This window comes from Podarcis filfolensis, assembly GCF_964270895.1.
Source record: "Podarcis filfolensis genome assembly, chromosome: 4".
Taxonomy (NCBI): Eukaryota; Metazoa; Chordata; class Lepidosauria; order Squamata; family Lacertidae; genus Podarcis; species Podarcis filfolensis.
In genome coordinates this window covers 71,538,248-71,554,427 of record NC_139607.1, presented here as the reverse complement: position 1 = coordinate 71,554,427, position 16,180 = coordinate 71,538,248, and the positions used below count along the sequence as shown (strand labels likewise).

Sequence of the window (16,180 nt, the reverse complement as noted above, 5' to 3'; positions counted from 1 at the left end):
ATTTGCAGACATCTTTGCAGAGTTGATCTGCTAACTGGCCTAGTGCCTGAAGCCAGCTCCCTGTGGAGCACGTCCTTGGGGATCCTGCCTTCTTCCATTCTGCGGATGTGACCAAACGAGCGTAGATGTCACTGAGATGACAAGCTTATTGGCAAGGCAGCTATGGTATTGGTTCGCCTCTCCAAAAGGCTGTGGGAGAATGTGGTGCTAACAACCAAGATCAAGGTCAACCAGGCTTTCCTGTTAACCATGCTGCTTTATGGAAATGAGTTGTGGACGACTTATAAATCAGTGCTTAATGACTTGGTATATGGCAATTTCTTATCTTCCCCTGGGGATGGGGGTAGGCAGCAGCTTCTGCTCATCCTTCTTCCATACTTGCTCCAGCACACCGGACTGCCCTTCCCCTGAGAACAAGGAGCAGCAACTGTTGTCCAGGCTAAGGGATGGCCAGTTGAAGGTGCCCTGCCCAGGGTGTGGCAAAATCCTCCAGTGGACACTCCACCCTCATATTCCATATCCCTCTGTTCCATAAGAGTTCTTGTGTCAAACATTCATCAAGAATCTGTTATCTTTTCATTTTCTGGCCAAGCACATACTTTTCCTTTGTTCCTTCAACTGCCCAATTATCAGTTTCTATTTATCATTTAATCTAAATAGGGAATGAAGTGGTGCTTTAAATTTTGCCAGTTGGATAGGGCTACGTGGGTAGAGAAGAGCAAGGAAAGACACCGAATAAACAAAACGCTTACTTCATCATAACTCTTCATTTATTAACAAAACCAATCAAATGTTGCATACACAAAATGCTTGTTTTTAAATTTTCTGTGTCTTCTAACACTTGCCAGCAGCTTAACTGCATTTAGGAAACACCCACCCACAGACTTTTCTGTTCCAACACCCAGTGATATAGCAAGCTCACCCAGTGAGCAAAAGGATTTTTCTTTTGGCTAGAAAGCATGTTTATCTTACTCTTTCACATTTCAGAGATGAGGCTCTTGAGTGTTCGCAGTAGCCTTATTCTTACAGCCAGGACTGGCTGAGTCCAGATACATATTTATAGATGTTACACAGGACTCTTCTCCATTTACTGTACATCATAAGTTTTCTTTTTTCAAACAATTTAAGAATGTTTAATCTCACAAATAATATGGTTCTTCTTATTGCAGAATAGCTGAAACTCATTTTTACATGTTGCTGTTACTCAGCTATACAAAAGTAACCCATATGTACTCAGAAGCTGCCAGATCCAGTCGTCTTTCAACAGCTCAAAAGCCTAGCTGCTAAACCATGCTATACACAACCCCAAAGAAGTATGTAGAATTTGTAACTCAACTGTAAGACAACTATAAAAGCTTCCTCCAAGGAGTTCAGGGTGATATACACAGTTCTTGCTGCCTTTTCATCCTTAAAACTTTGTGCAACAAGAGACACTCATCTTTCTATTACTAGTGGTGGCTAGAATGTCAATGGCCAGCAAATTGAAAACTTGTTCACCTCTCTCCATTGTCAAAACAAAAAATTTTTTTCCTTCCAGTAGCACCTTAAAGACCAACTAAGTTAGTTCTTGGTATGAGCTTTCGTGTGCATGCACACTCTCCATTGATTATTGGTTTGGTATAGTCTGGGATATAGCTCTCTCTGAGCATCTTACATATCAAAGAAAAGTAACTAGGGGAGAATCTAAATCAGATCATTTTTATGCTATTTGGTCAATTTTTATATATATACATCAATACAACAGAGATGGAACATAGACAATGGTCCAACTAAGTTTTTTAGAGCGACTATGTTCTAGAAGAATAGGATTAAGTGATTTCTCAATCCCTTGTATTGTGATTATAAAAGATGCATCGCATGGATTAATGGAGGGTATTATTTTACCTTTCTTTTATCGATTGTAGTTTTCCTTATTCTCCCCTTGCTGATATAGAAGTTTGATGTTGTTTTTATTTTAAAAATTAATAAAGTTTCTCTCTCAAAAAAAAAAAAAAACCTTTGTGAAATAGGTAAAGGAAGAGATTGTTCCCAGTGAGCTTCATGCCCGAGCCAAGATTTGCAGCCAGATCTTCCCAATCATAGCCAGACATTTAAAGCATATTTACACCGCTGCCATGGCTTCCTATAAGGCATCCTGGGAACTGTAGTTTGTTAATGGCACTGGGAATTGTGAAGAGTAAATTGCAGTTCCCAGTATTCTTTGGGGGAAGCCAGTGTTGCCACTACTCCACACTGGCTCTCAGTTTAATTCATTTTGGATCAGTCAGAAGAATTTAGCCCAGGCATGGGCAACTTGAATCCCTCAGGAGTCATCTTCTAGGGCTGCATTCCAGAGGTGGGCAGGCCTGGAACCAAAACTGGGTGGAACAACTTCTTTTCTTCCACCGGCTTCTCCTTTCCACTCTTTGCCAGCGACATTCTGAAATTACTCCAAGGGCTGCATGAAATTAAGGAGAGGGCCGCAGGTCCCTTAACTCTGCTTTAGTTTGATGGACTAGGACGCAAACTGTTGGAAAACCCGCTGAATTCTGTAACTTCCCTGAAGGTGCTTTGTTTCATTGAACGAAAGCCCTTTTTGCAAAATTAGCTTTGTGTGCTGTTCTGATCTTGCGCTAAAATACTGTGGATTCCACCCCTTTCCCACAAATACTCCTTTCTCTCCCTATCTCTCTCCGTGTTGAGTTTTGAGTCTGGTGCACAGCAAAATGGAGGGGAGAGAGAAAGTTTATGGAGTGTGAAAGACAGGAATCCTGAGGGTGGAGGGGAGAACAGCTATATAATATAAACTGTTTAATACTGGCGGTGAACCAGAGTACTGCTTAGGAACATCTCCCAGCTGCTGGTTTTCAAGTAAACCGAGTGGACTCTAAAAGGCAAGGCAGCACTTTTTGCCCAGGGCGAGCCTCGGCGTCGTTTCCTCACGTTCCACGGCGCCGACTCGCAGGCAAGCGCGGAGCCGTGGCTCTCTTTCGCCTCGCGAGCGCGAAAGATCAAGCGGCGATACGAAAAGAGGGGCAGCAAACTGGGGAAGGACAAAGGAGGGGAGGAGAGGGAGGGGGAATGGGAGGAGCGAAACTGGGACTGGCGGGATGGGGAAGAGTAGCTGGGAGGATGGACGGGGAGGAAAGGGGGTCGGGCGCATTTTCTGGGAGTCTGGCGGCGGCTGTGGGGGGTCCTGGGCGCGGTAACCTGACTCCGCTGGCCCTCGACGGTCGAGCAGGAGGAGGTCGGTCGGGTCTGACGGTGAGTGGGTCTCTCTTCCCCGCGCCCCAGCCCGGGATGAAGGGAAGGTGCGCGCAAGGGCCAGAGCGCGCGCGCAATGGAGGGGCCATTGTGTACGAGAGGAGGTCCCGGCTGGCCGCCTCTTCGGAGGGGACCCTCCGGCCCCCGGGCGGGCTCTGGGCGGCCCCCGAACTGGCGGGGCCTCCGCGGCTGCGGAACAGAACCGGCTTTGTCTCTCCCCGCGGCTGGCAAGACGGGCGAGGGAGGGAGGGAGGCGCGCGGAGAGCCCCGCCGCCGCCGCCGCCACGGCCCCTTCCACGCCTCCACGGGTGGCAGCTCCAGAGGGAAAGGGCTGGGCTCCAAAGACGCTTGCACGGAGCAAAAAAAGGAAAAGCCCGGCTGATTGCGGGCAGCTCCGGGGACTGGGGGAATACAAGGCGCAAAGACGGCCGGGGAGAAGCGGAGGGCTTCGTCCACTTCTCAGGGTGGCGTGTCGAGAGCATCCAGGGAGTGGGGGACTCGGAACCGACGGCCTCCTCTGCGTTTGGGTTGCTTTCGACGGGTGACGAGATCTTGGGCTGGCAGAGATCCCCAGATCTCACACCCAAAAGCGAATGAGATGGGGAAGCTTCGTTGCCCGAATCCGTCTTTTGGTGCATGCAACTCTAGGCCTGCTGAAGATCACAGACGGCTTCCATTGATTCACACACACACAATTGTGCGGGAAGGAGCTGCTGCCTCGTGGTGGAACCCCGTGTCGCTGGCAAATGTGTGAATGAAGCAATGCACTTGGGGAAAGAATCCTAGACTGGTAGAGTTGGGAGGGGTTCTGAGGAGCATCAACCTCCTGTAATGCAGGAATCACAACTAAAGCATCCATGGCAGATGGCCATCCAACCTCTGCTTAAAAACCTCCAAAGAAGGAGAGTTCACCACGTCCCATGGGAGTCTGTTCCACTGCCGAACAGCTCTTACTTTCAGAAAGTTATTCCTGATGTTTAGAATGTTCAGAATCTCTTTTCTTGTAACTTGAATCCATTGGTTCAGGTCCTGCTCTCCAGAGCAGGAGAAAACAAGCTTGCTCCATCTTCCATGTGACAGCCTTTTAGATATTTGAAGATAAGGCTCACATGATTGGTCTTGCCCATGTGGTTCATAGCAAGGGCAGCCAATGTGGTGCCCTCCAGCTGTTTGGGACCACAACTCCCATAATCCTTGACCATTGGCTACAACACCTGGAGAGCACCACAGCAGCTAAGTTACCCGTTTTATAGTATTGTATTACATTTCTGCACACGAACAGGATTGTACCACAAGAAAGAGGGAACCAATTGTTCTGTTTTTTTGTGGATGAAAAGAGCTGATATACAGTGTAGGATTTCTGATCTGTATTAGTAGGCCCCTTTTGGAACGGTGGTATTACATGCTCTGCATTAATTAATAGATCCAGATCAAAAGGGCAAAGGTTGCATTTGTGTCACTGCATAAAAAACTGTGCTGTGATGTACATGCAAAACTAATGTTGAGCACTTAAAATCCCATTGATTTCAATGTGAGAATTAAGCAAGTGATTATTTTTCCCCAGCTGATGTCACCAGATCTTAGAAAGTGCTTGCATTTGACTAGAATCATACCTCTGATTGACGGACTTTTGGGCAGCTTGCTCAGGGTACCAGTGGTAACCTATGGAGGGAGGAGGCTGGTCCTTTCTAAATGTATGAAAATGCTTTGAGTCTCCTAATGAGTAAGAATTGCTACTGCCATACACGTCTAAAATCTTTCAGAATTCTTGAGCACACTATTGCTCATTCAACAGAGAAAGGTACTGCAGATGGTGGACAGAAATCCCTGCTTCCATTTAAAAGCTGGAACAGGGAGATATTCCTATCACTAGCTATCTGCTTGTGTGGAATGCAATAAATGTTATGTACTTAACCCTGTTGTTGATTATTGTTATCACCCAAAGGGCAGATTTAATTGGTGTAAAGGGAAATAGAGAATTATCTGTGTACCAAGCAATTAGATACACAATAGCCACTGTGAGACAGATCTGTTACCCATACAATGAACTCTTAACTCATTGCCGCCTCAACTTTGCTACTGCTACTGTAGCTGGTTGAAATTCTTGAAATGTCAGGGAAATACTGAAAAAACATTGGAGGCTAACAGTGCAAACCTAACCATGTCTGCTCAGAAGTAAGTACTTCAATGGAGCTTACTCCCAGGTAAGTAGGGATAGAATTGAAGTCCCATAAATTTCAATGTGAAGTGTGCTCAACGAATTTACTCTGGATCCAAATGGTGATGGGTGCCACTTTTCAGTAGATTATTAAAACAATAATGATCAATAAAACTTTATAATAAAACAGAAAAGGCTAATCTTGAAGAAGCTTTTCTCAATTGCAGGAGGGCAGTTACACCCCTTGGAACTGGGTGGTGGCAGCTCATCAAGCTGTTTCTGCTTCTTCTCCTTCACCTCAGGGCAAGGTGGCTGTTTGTTTACACTGAGTTGTGCCTTCCAATTGAGACATCCCCCACTACCTACTGTATTGGCCCGAATATAAGCCACAACTCAAATATAAAACACACCTTGAAAATTGATTGGGGGGGAGGGGAGGAAAAAAACAATACCCGAATATAAGCCGCACCCTTAAAATTGGAGGGGGAGGGGGATTCCGAAAGGCATCCGCCCAATGAAGTGCAATCACACAAGAGGAACACACACAAGGCTTGCCCAAGGAGGGTGGTTGGGAATCAAAAGGGGGGTCAAAAAGCACCCGTCCCAAACAAGCACACTCTCACCACCGAAGCCCATACGGTCGTCAGCTGCCTAATACAGTGACTGCTTTGCTGGTGGCCTTCCCCCTTCCTTACCACAGCTCAGGGGAGGCTTGGGAGCAGAAGGTGGGCTGCGTACCATTCCCTTGCGCTCCTGGGCTGCTTCCTGGTGGGGGAGCCACGCCGCTTTGCTGGTGGCCTTCCCCCCCTTCCTCCTTCTTTCTGGTGGTTCGGGCAAAGCTTGGGAGCCACGGTTGGGACGGGCACCCTTGTCCCGCACCCCTGACGGCCCTCGTGGGCAGCTGTTTCAGCAGCGATATCGTAAGGTCACAAATATCAGCCACACTTTAACTTTTCACAGTCGGAATTTGGGGGAAAAAGTGTGACTTTGGGCCAATATGGTATATATGCAGCATTCCTCAAGAGAATAGGACAGACACTGAGTGTGAAAAATCTGCCAGTAAGTCTCCACCTGCATTGGCAGAGAATATATATAGTATCTCTTCTTTTTCAGGTGTCCAGCATGTCCTGGCTGCTCCAACACAGGACGCTCCGACAATGAGCATCAACTCGCCTCTCAGCAACGAGAACGCCTCAGGGAACCTTACGGTGCTGGAAGACGGAGCTGGCCGAGTTACAGAGTCCATTGCTATTATTGTCATCACCATTTTCATTTGTTTAGGAAACCTGGTGATCGTCCTCACTCTTTACAAGAAGTCGTACCTCCTCACGCTGAGCAACAAGTTTGTTTTCAGCCTGACCCTGTCCAATTTCCTCCTCTCCGTGCTGGTTCTTCCTTTTGTCGTGACCAGCTCCATCCGGCGGGAATGGATCTTCGGAGTCGTTTGGTGCAATTTCTCTGCCCTGCTCTACATGCTGATCAGCTCGGCCAGTATGCTCACTCTTGGACTCATTGCAATCGACCGGTATGTTGTCATAGAATCATAGCATCACAGAGCTGGAAGGGACCCTGAGGATCATCTAAGCCCAACCCCTGCAATGCAGGAATATGCAGCTGTCCCTTATGGGGATCAAACCTGCAACCTTGGTCTTATCAGCACCAGGCTGTAACCAACTGAGCTATCCAGCTGCTTTCATTACAGATGGGATGTGGGTGAGCAGTAAAGACAAGCCAGAATACACCTGTGCAGAGAGGGAGACCCGGCTTAAAGTAATACAGGACAAGATTGTCCTGACAGAAAATACTTTTGGGGGAGTCTACAAGCGCGGGTGGCGCTGTGGTTTAAACCACAGAGCCTAGGACTTGCCGATCAGAAGGTCGGTGGTTCGAATCCCCGCGACGGGGTGAGCTCCCGTTCCTCGGTCCCTGCTCCTGCCAACCTAGCAGTTCGAAAGCATGTCAAAGTGCATGTAGATAAATAGGTACCGCTCCGGCAGGAAGGTAAACGGCGTTTCCGTGCGCTGCTCTGGTTCGCCAGCAGCGGCTTAGTCATGCTGGCCACATGACCCGGAAGCTGTACGCTGGCTTCTTCGGCCAATAAAGCGAGATGAGCGCCGCAACTCCAGAGTCGGTCACGACTGGACCTAATGGCCTTTACCTTTACCTTACAAGCATCAAAGAGTGATCAGACAGGACCATTCCTCTATGGGGCCTCCCAGAAGACATCTGGCTGGCCACTCTAGGAAACAGGATAAGAACATAAGAATCCAGTTGGGTTGACCAATGGCTCATCTAATCCAGCGTCTTGTTCTCTCAGCGGCCAGCCAGATTACAATGGGAAGCCTGCAAGCAGCGTCTGAGTTGGACAGCACCCTCCCCTGTACCTAATAAAAAATAATAATAATATTTTTTTATTTATACCCCGCCCTTCCCGGTTCAGAAAACCGGGCTCAGGGCAGCTAACAACAAATTTAAAACACTTAATTGATGCAACAAAAAACAGCATAAAATACAGTATAAAACGTGAATAACAATAAATTCATAATTCAAAAATCAATTTAGTGTGCGCTAAATTTAGTGTGCACATTCATGTAACATCATAAATGTCAGCTGGTGCTCCAGCATACCTAATTAAAAACTGCACCATAATGACAGATTTGTACAATTTATATTTTAGCATCATCGCTTTGTGTGTCCTTTGAGCTCCAAACCATGCAATAGCTGTATCTGTAGAAGTTGCCCATTTGGTTGATTACTGGGGCAAGTTTCAAATAACCAAGAGCAAGTTTTTTAAAGAAACAGATAGGTAGCCGTGTTGGTCTGCCATAGTCAAAACAAAAAAAAATTTTTCCTTCCAGTAGCACCTTAAAGACCAACTAAGTTAGTTCTTGGTATGAGCTTTCGTGTGTGTATCTGAAGAAGTGTGCATGCACACGAAAGCTCATACCAAGAACTAACTTAGTTGGTCTTTAAGGTGCTACTGGAAGGGAAATTTTTTTTTGTTTTTTTTAAAGAAAATACTCATTTCCCCTTCTTACTGCATGCTTTGTTAGGTTGCTGAATCCTCCTTTTATTTTTCCTCAGGTACTACGCTGTCCTGTACCCGATGGTTTACCCAATGAAGATTACAGGTAACAGAGCTGTTGTTGCCCTTCTGTACGTCTGGCTGCATTCCCTCATCGGGTGCCTTCCTCCGCTCTTTGGCTGGTCTTCGTTAGAGTTTGACCAGTTCAAATGGATGTGTGTGGCCGCGTGGCATAAAGAAGCAGGCTACACTGCCTTTTGGCAGATCTGGTGCGCGCTGCTGCCCTTCTTAGTCATGATGATTTGCTACGGATTCATATTCCGCGTGGCCAGGATTAAAGCGCGGAAGATTCACTGTGGGAGCGTGGTCATCGCAGAGGAAGACACCCAAAGGAATGGGAGGAAAAACTCCAGCACTTCAACGTCCTCGTCAGGCAGCCGAAGGAACGCTTTCCAAGGAGTCGTTTATTCTGCCAATCAGTGCAAAGCTTTGATAACTATCTTGGTTGTGATTGGTGCTTTCGTAATCACATGGGGGCCTTATATGGTGGTTATTACATCCGAGGCACTTTGGGGGAAAGACAGCATTTCTCCTGCTTTGGAGACACTGGCAACTTGGTTGTCTTTTACAAGTGCTATTTGCCACCCTTTGATTTATGGACTCTGGAATAAAACGGTACGCAAGGAGTTGCTGGGAATGTGCTTTGGAGACCGGTACTACAGAGAATCATTTGTTCAACGGCAAAGGACATCCAGATTATTTAGTATTTCTAATAGGATCACAGGTAATAAAGCATGGTGGTATGGCTTATGGTATGATTTCTCTAAATACCACTTTCTCACCCAAAGGCTTGTTGCCTTTTTATTATTTTTATGCTTGCCAGGTGATGTTGAAGAAATATTAGTAGTCTCTCAAATGTGTTAGTTAAGGTTACTTAAACATCAGTTGCTCATGTCGACAGGGAAACATTCAGATTCCACTACCACTGAAAGGGAGAGGAATAAATTCCCCGTCTTTGATTTCTCCTTTGGAGATGGTATTCCTGTCATTTGGTGTTTAACTCTGGATTATGCAAACATACTTGTAGCAGCCTTTTCATTAACTCTCAGTACAGATGCTGCAGTTTAGCTGTTGGCTAAATCAAACAGCTGGATAATAAGTCGTGGGAGCTTTGGAACATGCTTTTGTTAAATCTCCCAGCACTTCTCCAGGATGTAGTTTGCTAATGCTGAAGGTCTTTTTTTGCAGATTTGGGACTCTCTCCACATCTCACAGCTCTCATGGCAGGTGAGAGGACTTTAGGACACAGCAGCAGCACTGGCGATACAGGTTTCAGCTGCTCTCAGGATTCAGGTAACTCTTCCTTTTTTAAAATTTCACTTGCATTTTCCAAGTTGTGAGAAACTATTATTATAAGAAACTGGATTAAAAGTGGCACTTGCTGGTAACAGTGTTTAGCAATTCAAGGTGCTGGTCTTGATCTATATAGCCCTCCATGGCTTGGGACCTCTGTACCCAAGAGAATGCCTCCTCCCATTTTTTTTGCGCGTATTCATCATAGTAATTCTTCCATAAGTTAACTGTACAAGCCATGGTCTTGTTTTAGGAACAGATGTCATGCTGCTTGAAGACTATAGTTCTGATGGAGTTCATCACCCACATTGCCTTTATCCCCATCGACGGAGGAGTTCTGTGACTTTTGAAGATGAAGTGGAACAAACTAAAGGTGTGCTGAGGCTGGGTATTTTAGTCCAAAGCATACAGAAAACACTTAAAATATTACTGTGTACTATGCAAGTGTTAAAAACCAGACAGATCTCTGTCAAAATATGAGACATAAGGTGGAAGAAAAGAGATGTTGGATAAAACACGATTTATTTACTACTTTTACCTTTCAGCCAATACATAAGGTGTACAGTCAGTGCTTTTTTCTGGGGGTAATCAACGGTACACAGTACTGGCACCTTTTTTCTAGAAGAAAAGCACTGTACAGTACTTGACTATATTCAACTTTGAAGGTTTTGGTTCACCTGTGGTGTGGTGTGTTATCTGGACCAATGAACTATGGTTAACACTAACTATGGCTAGTTTCAAACACGCCAACAAAACTCTAGTTACTGAAACCAGTTTGTTTAAAACTAACCATATTTAAGATTAGCCATTGTTCCAGATCCAGATGACATGACAAACTGAGGTTAATTCAAGGTGGAAGCTTCCAAACTCCTCCAGGTAGTGAAGGAGCAGGGGAGGCTGGCAGGGAATGTGTGACTTCAGGAGGTAACTAAGCTTGATCAGTTTTCACTAAACTGTTCACATCTTGCTAAGCTATACTTTAGCATGGCAGCTGTTCTTCACTAATGGAAGCTAAGGAATAACATGCAAAAAGCCAAGGGGTGAAACATACAGAAAAGAAGGATGAAAACTACTTTAAAATCAGGGGACCCATACAGGGGAGCTATAGATTGTAAGTGGATAAGACACAGAAGACAATAAAATAAAGTGGTACCTGAGTTAAGCAAATTGTTCAAGGGCAAATTACAGAACTAGTGCTGCAGGTATTGAATAAAATAATAACCTGTAATTTCTGTGCTACTGGTAAGACCAGGCATGGGCAGATGTTTTGTTAGCTCATGGAGCTGGGTGCAAAAAACAATGATACAAGTATTCGTCCTATTGTTATTACTGAAGTCAGTGTTTAATTCAGAACCATTTTTTTCTCCATTTAGATGACTTTTGCAAGCAGCCTCAATATCTGCTGCCAATACACTGTAGTTTAAGTTTACAGATAGATGTCTTTATTAAAATCAGGCATTTGCTTTGCTTTGACTCTCCATTTGGTTAGCTTTAGAATTATTATGTTATTCCATGGTAGAATCCTGAAATTATCTGTATTAATAGATCCACTGAGGAGCTATTTTGTGTATGAAGTCTACAAATAGTTCCTTGTGGGCAACGCTTCCATACGTTCTTCTAAACTGTCTGTTTTCTCTGTTCAGAAGCGGCAAAGAATTCTGTTCTCCAGGTAAAAGCTGACGTTCATAAGTCTCTGGACAGTTACGCATCCAGCCTGGCCAAAGCTATTGAGGCAGACGTGAGGATCACCTTGTTTGGTGGAGACGCTTTACCTGGCTCTCTGTTTCCAGTGCGAACTGTGACAGGCAGCAACGCTGGTGCCCGGCGTGGGGGCAGGACCCACGTTGGCCAAAGACTGCAGCTACAAAGCATTGAGGAAGGGAACACTTGAAATTTCTCCCAACAAGGAACAGACGGAACCACTAGGGACGATACAGGGCCATTTGAAAGGAAAGCAAAATGGCCTTCAGCGTTTTAGTCCAAGGACATTTAAAAAGAAAAAACCTGAAGTCTTGTCTTAACAGTATTAGAATTTGTGTGCATATGTCAAATATATGTGTTTTGCCCTTCAGGGTAGGGTTAAGGCCACCTTGTGCCTGCCTGACTGCTCAGTTAGGAAACAGGTCAAAATGAAAAGGAAATTAGAAGTAGACAAGGGAGGCTACTCACAACATGAATGATAAGCTCTGCTTCTTGAAGTGATACGGGATTCCTTACAGGATCCTCTTCCTACTTGTTTTCTCTTTAATTCCACCCACTGACACTATCCATTTGAGACAGCTCCTTTCCTCCACCCACCCTATGCTTTCATAAATGCAACATTTCATAATGCAACAAATTCATAAAATGCAATTTCCTTCACATGCTCCTGGAGAACAGTACAAAGAAACACAACAGTTGCCTTAATAGATAAAGTGGAGTTTTGTCATGTCTAGTGTTTGAGAGTGGCTGAGAGATGGCATGATGTGGGGAAGACAAGGAGACTGAGAAGGAAAATTTTCAGGCATCAAGGATTGGTTCCTTACCAGATTGGAAAGGAGATGAATAGGCTGCAATCCTAACCCCATTTCTCTGGGAATGAGCCCCACTAAATTCAGTACTTCTGAGTAGACATAAGTTAGGACGGCACTGTAAAGCAGGAGGTGTTTTATGGTTGGACACATGCAGAAATGTATGTCTAGTCTTACCTTAATGACTTTTGAGAAGTGCCGTGTATGTGGTTTTAACTAATGCACAACAGTTGAACCAGTTTTTACATCCCATTGGCGGTGTTTCCAGGTAAGCTGTGAATCAGGTTTTCCTGATGTGAAACCAGCATAAAGTGAGTGTTTGAAAACTGGAATTCATCAAGTCATCCACAACACAATGCAACTCATACTCAGTCAAACTGAAACCTTTTCAGACACCTGCTTGAAAGCCTCTGTCCCGCTTTTCTTCTCTCCCCCCAACCCCGTACTTCTTTTTTGGGTTTCACAGAAAGGCTGAAATCTTGAGTCTGCTGAAACAATTGGGAGTTTTGCTATGCCAGAGCATAGCTATCACTAATCAGGCCTTGACAAAAATTAGCAAATGGTTAGCTCAGAATGCTGGGTTCGCAGGGGCAGCTTTGAATTCAACAGTGTGTACTGCGAGACACCTTGCCTTTAAATTCTCCTTTTATCCCATCTATAACATACAGAAATAGTAGGTTCTATTTACCTACTTGTGCCATATAGGATTACTTAAATAATTATCATACAGTGGTCAAAACATATTTCAAGTGCCATGAATAAACCTCCAGACATACAGTATGTCCATAGCTACTAATTCTTTAACGTTAGAAGGAAGAAACGAGACTCTTTTTAGTGGTGGTGCTGTAGCATGGTCTCCTGAAGACCACTTTTAATTTACACTTCAGTTCTGCTTACATCTGTGGGAACGGCTTCCAAGTAAATATGGTTGGGATCACAGCCATGCAGGCTGGGGGTGATAAGTGCTGGAGTCCAACAATATCTGGAGGGCCACTGGTTCCCCATCCCTGCTAATAGCCTAGTGAATATGCTAACAATGCTTTTATGTGCATGGAAGAGTTGCTGAATTTTCCCTTCTAAGTGTTCCTCCTAGCACCACAGCAAAATGGTGCTCTGAAATACTCCCTTTCCTTTACAGGGGGTGTGGAGGATGCCATAAGGTGAGGCTTGAAAAACCTCTGGATGCGCTTTTAAATTTCATAAGGATATGTTTCCATTTGTATTACTCTGCTCAGTAATGTAAATCACTGTGTGACAAAAAGCACTTGCCAATCTTTGGTTAAACAAATGAATCTTTAGAGTAACCAATTATTTTGATGGTAGGAGTCCAAGATTTTGCACAGACCTTTTCTCAAACCATCTACCCAAATGATGTTTACAACAGTTACAACTGTGCCAAGAGCTTTGAAATGTTTTAATATTCTGTGTATAACACCTGTTCTGCAATACTGAGCAGCTCTTAACAACTTTGATAAATGTGTTCAAGCACTCCTGCTGCTAATAACCTTTCTACAGAACAGCGGCATTTTTATACTTGCTTTTCCCTTTCCTTAACTGCAAATGGAAAATAATTATATATTTCAAATATTAAGGAATCCACTCTAGATGAATCCCAGGTGGAGGCTAATGTGGCTAACATCTAAGGCTGCAGTCCTAAGTACACTTCTGGGAGTCTCATTGAACTTAACAGTCTTTACTTCTAAGTAGATATACTGCAATAGTAGCATAGACACAATGTGAATTTTTTGGGGGGAAGATTATCCTAACTTTACCTGCTGAAGAACTGGCATCTTGCAGGGCTGGCCCTAATTTTAAGCAGCGCAAGGTGGCAGATGCTGGGATAAAGGAGAGCAAAGATGTTGTAGGGACTCTGCTTCATACAAACCAACCTGTACCCTCTAAGCTGCCTGGAGATTGGGTGGTCTAGTCAGCCTCTGTATTTGAACTGGGGTGGAGCTGGAGCAGGGAACCATCCTGCCTTTCACCTCAGGCAGCAGCATATCTTGGGCCAGCCCTGGCATCTTGCGATGTCTTCAGGTCATTGTCACATCTGATGTGCCTTCAGGACACTGCTACCAGCTCCCTCAGACTCCAGGTAATTCTCAAGTCACATAGTGGCAATGGAAGCTTGTGCCCCAAATCAAGAAGCCAAAAGTATTTTCAAGAGACTGATACGCTTTCTCTTGCCTGTATTTCAAAGAAAAAAACCTATTGGTAGTAATTGGGCCTATGAAACCAGCCTTATTTCCATAGTGGAGGAATAGATGGAGGAGTCAGATAGCTATGGTCAGCATTTGCTGTTTTGTTGCAAAGAACTTTGAAATGGTGATTAAATAAATTTATGGAGGATAAGACTATAAATGTTTACTAATCCATGATGCCTATGTTATTTCCCACATCAGAGGTAGCATGCCTCTTGGTGCCTGTTGCTGGGGTTCACGACAGGGAGAGTGCTGTTGCACTTATGTCCTACTTGTGAGCTTCCTGTAGGCCTCTATCTGGTTGGTCACTGTGAGAACAGGATGCCGGATTAGATGGGCCTTTGCTTTGGTACAGCAGGTCTCTCTATTTCCTTATGGTACTCTTACTGAGAAGAAAAGTAAGTTAATGAAATAATATTCTCATGCAGATTTTTGTCATTGTTGCATTCTCATTTTGTATTCCCTCCCCCAATTGTTAAAAAAGATATATTGTTTTCTATATGAATGCTTTGAAAAATTAAAAAAATGTATGAAGATAGTGATTTTCTATCCCAAGGAAAACTGTCAGGAAAATAAGGGATTTATTAGACATTTGCAAGGATCAACTCTTTCAACAAGGTCTGATTAGGTGGCACAAAAAAACCCACAGTAAATTTAACAATTTTCTACAAAGCTTTTGTTTCAAAATATTATAACAGAAGTTATAAGTAGGATTATATAATGCCTGTATGTTATAGAACCTTTATGCCTTATACAACACAATTAACTGGTAATTTAATCTTTAGCCTATCAGCACATATTTTCTCTGGATTATTATTATTATTACTATTATTAATTACATGCATATCCCATCTTTCCTCACAGTAGCTCAAGGGTCGTGTACGTGGTTCCTTCTCCTCACTTTATCCTCACAACCCTGTGATGCATGTTAGGCTAAGAAACTGACTAGCCAAAGGTCACCAACTGAACATGGCTGAGCAATGATTTGAACCTAGGCTTCCTTAGTCCTAGTCTGGCATCATAACCATTACACCACACAGTTCTTTAATCAAAACAGAATATTAAGCAGTGCCTATAGATATAGTTAAAGTTGCAATGCTAAACATGGGAATAAGAGCCATTGCATTCACAGGGTCTCACCTCTGAGTTGACATGCAAAGTATTGCACTGTTGTCTAGAAGTATAGCAAGTCTTAAGGTTCCATAACTTTACTTACGTTTGTGACATTAACTTCAATATATACCTGTTTTCAACCACACAACCTGTTTTCTGCCTAAAACAATTTCCAGAGAAGTAGGTGTATGCTAGTGTTAATCTCTTGCAGCAAAACTGGTAAGTTGTGGGTGAACATATCAGACGACACAGCAATTCTTCAAACAGCTCTTGTTTATTCACAGACCTGAACTGAAGGGTTCAGCCAGCCTGCTTATATAGAGCTCCACTACAACGCAACAGTAGCAACTTTCTCTAACTATCCAATCACTGAATGTCACTTTCAATCCCTTATTTGCATATGTGGACCTGAGTGAAAACTATCTACAGTATCCCCCTGCTGGCTCAGGGTGAGAACTTCAGTACATAACAAAAACACCCTGTGGCACTTTAAAGATAAGAATATTTGTTGATTGAAGAAGCTGGGGTGGACTAGTGGCCATCAGATAGGTATTGTAATCTTCATTTGGCTCCTTTT

At 44.0% G+C, this 16,180-nt stretch overlaps 1 protein-coding gene across 2 annotated transcripts; it reads left to right on the top strand.

The window, feature by feature from the left end:
* Positions 1-3,055: 3,055 nt before the first annotated feature.
* GPR161 (G protein-coupled receptor 161) lies at positions 3,056-15,024 on the top strand. 2 transcript variants are annotated; one of them, XM_083611588.1, is made up of 6 exons: positions 3,056-3,243; positions 6,515-6,926; positions 8,486-9,210; positions 9,675-9,779; positions 10,033-10,152; positions 11,423-15,024. In XM_083611588.1, exons 2-6 carry the CDS (start codon positions 6,559-6,561, stop codon positions 11,668-11,670), a joined length of 1,566 nt encoding a protein of 521 aa, XP_083467714.1. In that variant the 5' UTR covers positions 3,056-3,243; positions 6,515-6,558; the 3' UTR covers positions 11,671-15,024. The 2 variants fall into 2 exon arrangements, with proteins under 2 accessions (XP_083467714.1, XP_083467715.1); XM_083611589.1 differs by having other exon boundaries at positions 3,120-3,243; positions 8,486-8,532.
* The last annotated feature ends 1,156 nt before the right edge of the window (positions 15,025-16,180 follow it).

Coding starts and splice junctions, on each gene's coding strand:
- GPR161 (XM_083611588.1), top strand. CDS start 6,559: ATGAGCATCAACTCGCCTCTCAGCAACGAGAACGCCTCAGGGAACCTT. Junction 9,780..10,032: donor CAGCTGCTCTCAGGATTCAG/GTAACTCTTCCT, acceptor GTCTTGTTTTAG/GAACAGATGTCATGCTGCTT. Junction 10,153..11,422: donor TGAAGTGGAACAAACTAAAG/GTGTGCTGAGGC, acceptor TTCTCTGTTCAG/AAGCGGCAAAGAATTCTGTT.